General features: G+C 46.8%; 1 protein-coding gene across 2 annotated transcripts in view; it reads left to right on the top strand.

Annotated features, from left to right (window-relative positions):
• HADHB (hydroxyacyl-CoA dehydrogenase/3-ketoacyl-CoA thiolase/enoyl-CoA hydratase (trifunctional protein), beta subunit) overlaps positions 1-7,451 on the top strand; it is a 34,181-nt gene that overhangs the window by 18,040 nt on the left and 8,690 nt on the right. For both annotated transcript variants that reach the window (XM_018574397.1, XM_018574396.1), the window contains 4 exons: positions 568-755; positions 899-1,079; positions 3,424-3,545; positions 5,609-5,688. In XM_018574397.1, the coding sequence (XP_018429899.1) occupies positions 568-755; positions 899-1,079; positions 3,424-3,545; positions 5,609-5,688 (571 nt within the window). The remainder of the gene's footprint in view (positions 1-567; positions 756-898; positions 1,080-3,423; positions 3,546-5,608; positions 5,689-7,451) is intronic.

The following is a 7,451-nucleotide window of genomic DNA, read 5'->3' on the forward strand; positions in this document are numbered from 1 at the left end:
GTTATGACATGTGGCGTCCTGTGGGCACTGATTTGTGTCACCCCTGGTTCTGACGTGTGGCATCCTGTGGGCACTGATTTGTGTCACCCCCCCTGGTTATGACATGTGGCGTCCTGTGGGCACTGATTTGTGTCACCCCCCCTGGTTATGACATGTGGCGTCCTGTGGGCACTGATTTGTGTCACCCCTCGTTCTGACGTGTGGCATCCTGTGGGCACTGATTTGTGTCACCTCCTGGTTCTGACATGTGGCATCCTGTGGGCACTGATTTGTGTCACCCCCCCCGGTTATGACGTGTGGCATGCTGTGGGCACTGATTTGTGTCACCCCCCCCCGGTTATGACGTGTGGCATCCTGTGGGCACTGATTTGTGTCACCTCCCTGGTTCTGACATGTGGCATTCCGTACTGTGTGCATCAGACCTTTCCCTTTCCAATGACTCTGTAGGCATAGATGTACTGATGTGATTGGCTGCCTCCCTTTGACAAATGTTTCCAATCCCAGATGTTTAAACATTCATTGTTCTCTCGAGTGGCCTCACATAGTCTGTTTCTCCCCAATTGTCAGGGGTCGGACTGATTGCATCAGGGCAATGCGATGTGGTGGTGGCCGGCGGTGTGGAGTTCATGTCCGACGTCCCTATTCGTCATAGCAGGAAGATGAGGAAGGCCATGCTGAGTCTTAACAAAGCCAAGACCATCGGCCAGAAGCTTGCTTTGGCGTCCAGAATCCGTCCTGATTACTTTGCTCCAGAAGTAAGAAGAGGGAACACTTTTGTTTTTTGTTTAAATAAAATTTGGACGAGAACTTTGAATGTTTTTTTATTTTTATTTTTCTAGCTAAAATATCTGTTATGATGATTTATGTCCATTTATGAAACCTCTTACCTCTAATTTAGCTTCCAGCCGTTGCAGAGTTCTCTACAAGCGAGACGATGGGGCACTCGGCAGACAGACTGGCCGCGGCTTTCTCCGTGTCTCGGGTGGAACAGGATGAGTACGCTCTGCGCTCGCATACTCTGGCCAAGAAAGCCCAGGATGCCGGATACCTGTCAGACATTATCCCGTACAAAGTGCCAGGTGACTGTCTCTCAATCTTATAGATTTTATGTTCAATTGTTTCTGTATTAAGGATTGGTCCACACAAAATCAACCATACACCTCCTTCTTTTCATATGTACCTGTCTGCCAGCCGGGCTTTCAACTAAGCTTCATTGAAGAAGGAAGGGAGTTGAAAAAGAGAACAGGAAGCTGCCATCAGCTAAACTAGGGTGGCGTGTCGGGTTGTAGCAATAGGGATCGGTATTCTGAGCTCTCTGAAAGCCAGTTGTCCACAACAGTGGTCGGCCATCCAGACCTATGATATATTCATCCTTCAAGGAGTATCTGTAAAAAAAGTCAAGGCAACTGGACTCGCTGTATTTTTCTTGAAGACGTTTCACTGGTCACCCGACCGGCTTTCTCAATTCAGAATATTTATTTCCAGAAAAATTTATCTGGGAACAAATATAGAATTACCAGACTGAGAAGTTGGCACCAAGTCCGTAGGTAGCCTTGTATAGAAGAGCAGATGGAACTATCTGACCAAGTCAAATCAGTTTACTAAATCGGATGTGTCTAGAGCAGGCTTCTCACATTTAAATGAAATCACAGGTTGGATTGAGAGGAAATCCATCTTCATAATGTCTGCTGAGTGATGCAACTATTTCCAATGATTTTAGGTTACTTAGGCAAAATGTACTGAAATAAAGATCATGCTTGTATTACACAATGTATAAACCTGCTGTTATTAATAGCCCCATCAATTCCAAGTATTGAGCTGATCCTCTCAGTGCTGTAGTTATCCCCTTCTTTTCTGTTTCTGGGAAGACCAACATCAGAGGGCCGACAACACTGTAAATTTGCCAGTGGTAGCAGAGCGTTGTCAGCCCTCCGATCTGTGTCTCTCCCCGTTTGTGTTTGCGGTGATGTCATCATACCCTCATGTCCACTATAGAGGCATTTTAGGGTGAAGCATTCAGTGAGAGCTCATTCATGAGAGAGCGAGAGAGATAGCGCACGCTCATATGTTACCATGTTGTCGGAAGAAATTGAGAGTCGTACGGACGTGAGGTAGAGTAGAGACCATTCTTCTTCCTAAAAGACAGGAGCCCTAGCAGGGTATCGTTGGTCACGTGACCACCATAAAGCGTAAATAAAGAAGGTATGTAGAAGCACTATTTGCTAAAAAAAAACAAGGATGATACAATAGGGCTAATCCTACAGGACTGCATTCTATGTGTTGACTTGCTTAAAGTGACATTAAACCCTCAGATTTTGTAACATAAACCAATACTGTAATGTGCGCCTTACTGTAATCCATGGTTATTTCCCTTCTCTTTGCTGCTCTTCCTTTTTAAATCTGTATCTCTTCTCATGCTGGGGAGAACTTCCCTTTGCAGCTGAGTTCCTCTTCCTGTAGTGCTGGCTCAGGTTGTGAACCTTCACACAGACACCGTGTATTCATTCCAGAGACAAGGCAGTCTGCTGCAAAACAGAAGTTCTGCCCAGCATGAGAAGAGATGAGGATTTAAAAGGAAGAGCAGCAAAGAGAAGGGGAACAACCATGGATTACAGTAAGGCGCACATTACAGTATTTTGTTAAAAAAATCTGAGGGTTTCATGTCACTTTAATACTTTAAAGCTCAACTCTGGGAAATGATCTTGGGCAGGGGTAGGCAACCTCGGCGCTCCAGCTTTGGGGAGTCTTCAAATCCTCTCGTGCCTCTGAGAGTGATGCCTGTGGCTGCCAGTCTTGCAGTGCATCATGGGACTTGTAGTTGCATCACAACTGGATTGCTGAGGTTGCCTACCCCTGCTTTAGGGGTTGAGGAATAGGCGGTAATGCGTCCGCTATTCCTCACTCCGGCAGGCTTCCTTCCTCCATGCTGCATGACCGTTCCCCTGAGGTCTTTTCTCTTCTGCACTCACATTCTGAGGTCACATTCTCACTGCAACTGTCCTAGTGCAGTCCTGTGTTGTACGTGAGGATGGCGAGGGCCCTCCCCTCAACCAGGGGTGTCCGAGAGAGCAGAGTACCGAAGTGAGGAACAAGGTAAGTATTGCACCTCATTCATTTAACCCTTGCAAGGCAGGCGTGCCCCTCTGCAAGGTTATTGTTTCACAATAATTCCGGAGCTGAGCTTTCACATTCTAGTAACGGCATCTACGTTATAACATTTTATCCCAGAGAAAGGAGCCATGAAATGTGTCCCGAGTTATTCAGCTGCAGGATTATGTAAAGAAGTGAAACAACTGGTTCAGTGTACATTCTTAAACCACTGATAGCCGGAAAGGAGTCCATGCATGTGGACCAAAAGCACCAGTTTAGTGTAGAGCTGATCCAGAGAACCACCAATCGGAACTTTCCCTTCTCTCATTACAGGCAAAGATACGGTGGAAAAAGACAATGGAATCCGGCCCACCTCTATGGAGCAAATGGGAAAGCTGAAACCGGCTTTTGTCAAACCATACGGGACGGTGACTGCCGCCAACTCCTCCTTCCTGGTAAACACTCCTACAACGTTGTACAATTCGATGGAGAGAGCGGTTCTTTATAAGCTGAAACGTAATCCTCCTCCTGTCCCATCTCACTCCTGACTGGACAAAAACCCAAATCCAACTGGGTGGGTGGGTGCGGTGGTGACAACGGATGCCTCCGTGAAATGTAGATAGATGAAAGTAGTCACTCGCACTCCATCATATTAAAGTCTATTGACTGAGATAACACACATCTCCTTAGCGACGTTTCGTGACCATACGCTCGGGGGACGGGACCGCATGGTCTCAAAACGTCGCTAAGGAGATGTGTGTTATCTCAGTCAATAGACTTTAATATGATGGAGTGCGAGTGACTACTTTTGTCTATCTTTTGTCTATGTTCTGTTCCAATGATTTAAGGGAACAGAAGACCTGTGTCAGTAGGATGTATGTTAGGCATGGTCGTTCTGAGGCTTCAGAGTAGTCAGCACCCCGGAAAAAGTATTAAACGAGTCGGGCAGCAGCTCTTCTTTTTTTTTTTTTTTGCAACCTAATGATACAGATTCTTTGTGTTGGGGGCACTGTAATGGATTTTGTACATTTTTATTTTGCAGCAGCTCTTTCCAGAGGGCAGTACAAAGTTGGGGTGTAAAGTCTAAAAATAAAAACTGCATTAAGCAAGTTCATGAAATGGAATGAATAATTCTGCCTTAAAGATGTGCAGAGGGCCAGGATTACAAGCCTTGTGTAAAAACTAATGGAAGAGAGTTCCAGGGGAAAAAAAAGGGATAAGCACAAGAGAAGTTGTGAGAGGTAGTGACTAGAGGGAATGCATGGAGACTTAGGAATAGATAAGTGGAAAGCTTGTGGACAGTTGGCCATCACACTTGCATGAACTTGTTGGACTTCCACATTCAGAACCGTGACCATTTATTTGGAGTTGGCCTACTGTGTGGCTATAACTGCCTCCACTCTTCTGGAAAGGAAAGTGAGTCTGGGGGCAATTTGTGTTCATTTGTGAGGTCAAACAATTTTACATGTCCCATCGCACTCCTGACTGGTGGATCAAACTTTTATAGGGGGTGCTGCAGTGACATGTGGATGGCGCTGCACTTAAAATCAATGAGAAGAGTCACTAGCACTCCACTGTGATGTTAGAATGCCGAAAAACTCTTCTCATTGCATTTGTGAGGTCAGGTCCTGATGCTGGATGAGAAGATCTTACTCAGAATTGGGGTTACAAATCTACCCCAAAGGTGTTCAGTCGGGTTGAGGTCGGGGCTCTGTGCAGGACACTGGAGTTCCTCTACCAAACTGGTCACACCGTGTCTTTATGGAGCTGGCTTTGTACACAGGGGACAGTCATGGGGGGAACAGCAATAGGTTTGAAGAGCACAATTGTCTAAAACAGGGGTGCCCATTAGGTAGATCGCAAAGCAAACACTGGTAGATCGCAATCAGCTCACTGACCTGAGCTCCCTCCCGCGGTGCTAGTGCGGCTGAATGTTTCAGACGGGAAGGGGCGGGACACCTCTCCCTGTGTGCAACGTCGGCACATAGAGATAGCAGGTAGAAACAGGGGAGAGAGCGAGTAGAGAGAAGAGACGACCGAGAGAGAGGGCCAGTTCGCACCACAAAGTCTGCGTTCCAGAGTGGTCGGCCTCTAGAACGCACAGAAACACAAGCCGGCTTGCAGCGTTTTTGCAGATCGCACTAGACCGGAATGCAGGCACTAATATGCCTGTGTTCTGGGTGCGTGCGATCGCTCTGCAGGCGGCGTGGCTGCCGTGCCATTGACTTCAATGCACCACCATGCCCCTGAACGCAGGTGTTTTTTCATTGGTAGATCTCATTGAGCCCATCATTTGAAAAGTAGATCTCCAGATGAAAATTTGTGGGCACCCCTGATCTAAAATGTCTTTGTATGTTAATGTGTGAATGAAATTGCTTGCCTATGTGCTGGATTTTTATCACCTGGCTTTAGAATAGTATATCTAACGAGCTCATATGGCCATAAATGAAGACAATTTGTATTGTGAAAGGTTTTACATCCAATATTGGGGTGTTTTGAGTGTCCCTTTTCTTTCCAGACGGACGGGGCCTCGGCTGTGCTGCTCATGTCTGAGGAGAAAGCTCTGGCCATGGGATACAAGCCTAAAGCCTATCTGCGGTAAGCAAATTTGGTTAATTTACACCTGCCCCACTCAGAGCGCCAGAGGGAGAGCCTACCTATTGTTGGGGTATGTTAGTTGTCTGTGGCCACTGTGGACATCAAGCAGCATGGATGGGGTTTAGCATTGGAGGAAGGGGAGGTGTAAATGAGATGTGGAATCCCCCTGATATTACTTTCATATATGATTAAGCTACTTTGCAGTTCAGTTGCAGTCATTATGATGAAGGATTTATATTGTGCCAACAGTTTGTGCAGCGATTCACAATATAGAGGGAGGCGGTACAATTACAATACAAATCAAGATGGTAAGGAGGGCCCTGATCATGAGAGCTTACAATCTAAAAGTAGGGGCAAGTGACACGGAAGGTAATAACTGTGAGGGATTAAGTTCATGGAGATGGTAAAAGTTCAGTTATTAGGCAGAGGCAGTAAAGTATTTTCTGAAGTGATGGGTTTTCAGGGATCACCTGAAGGTGGACAGAGTAGGAGATAGCTGGATGGGTTGGGGTTGGGAGTTCCGGGGTATGGAGAGGTCTTGGAGGGGATCATTGGAGGAAGTGATGAGGGAGCGAGAGAGCAGGAGGTCTTGGGAGGAGCGAAGAGGACGGTTAGGGTGATACTTTGAGACCAGGTTGGTGAAGTAGCGGGGGGCAGAGTTGTGGATGGTTTTGTATGTTATTGGTGATTAGAATTGTGTTTTGTTGGAGGGATTGGCAGAGAGGGGCGGGGAAGGGAAGCCAGCAGAGAGTAGTGATGGTGGCGACCAATCGGTTGGTTAGGTGGATGAGTCTGGAAGCAGCATTTATGATTGGCTGAAGGGGGATAGCCGGTGTAAAGGTAATCCAGCAAGGAGGGAGGTGCAGTAGTCGAGGCAAGTGATCACAAGGTGTCTTGTTGGTGTCCCTTGTTAAATGGGGTCATATTTTGGAAATGTTATAGAGGTGAAGGTTTTAAGATTTAGATAGTGATTGGATGTGGGGGACTGAAAGGATAAGTCAGAGTCCAGGATTACACCTAGGACCCTGACATGGGAGAGGGGAAGGATATCTATGTAATAATTGGGGGAGGGAGCATGGGGGGGGGTAGGAAATATTGAACAGTTTTTGAAAGATTGAAAATTAGGAAGTGGTGTGACTAGGGCTGCCACCTGTCCCAGATTCACCTGGACAGTCCGGGTTTTTGAGTCCTGTATGTGCTGTGTCTGAGTTTCGGCTGGCCTGAAACCCGGAAACAGCATATACAGGACTCAAAACCTGGACAGTCCAGGTGTATCTGGGACAGGTGGCAACCCTATGTGTGACCTCCATATTGATATGTCAGTTAGCACATTAGTGATGCTCAGGCAGACTGGAGGGGTGAGTTTTATAATCGGTGCCCCGCTTTGAATCTTGCTTATTGGATGTTTGTGATTTCTCCATGGACTTCCTTGAGTCAACAAATACAAAAACCGGTCACCATTTGGTTGCAGCAGACCTTTAAACAAGGACTTAAGAATAAAAAGGTTGATTTGCAGACTCCACGCTCCTCCATTGACATCACTCGCCAGAATAATGGAATCATTGCTGTCCGTGGATGTATAATTGGTACAGCCGACCCATTCTGAAAGTCTCTTGAGCTCGGAGATCCGCTTTAAAGGGAATACGTCACTAAATGTAATGCAGAGAAACCTGCGTCTGAAGAATCTTCAGAATCAGACTCTCCCGGGTGTGTCGGATGCCTGGAGGAAGGGGGGGCGGGGGGGGGGGGGGGGAAAAGGAGGG

This window comes from Nanorana parkeri, unplaced genomic scaffold (genome assembly GCF_000935625.1).
Source record: "Nanorana parkeri isolate BGI_ZX_2015 unplaced genomic scaffold, ASM93562v1 scaffold2927, whole genome shotgun sequence".
In the NCBI taxonomy this organism is placed as follows: domain Eukaryota; kingdom Metazoa; phylum Chordata; class Amphibia; order Anura; family Dicroglossidae; genus Nanorana; species Nanorana parkeri.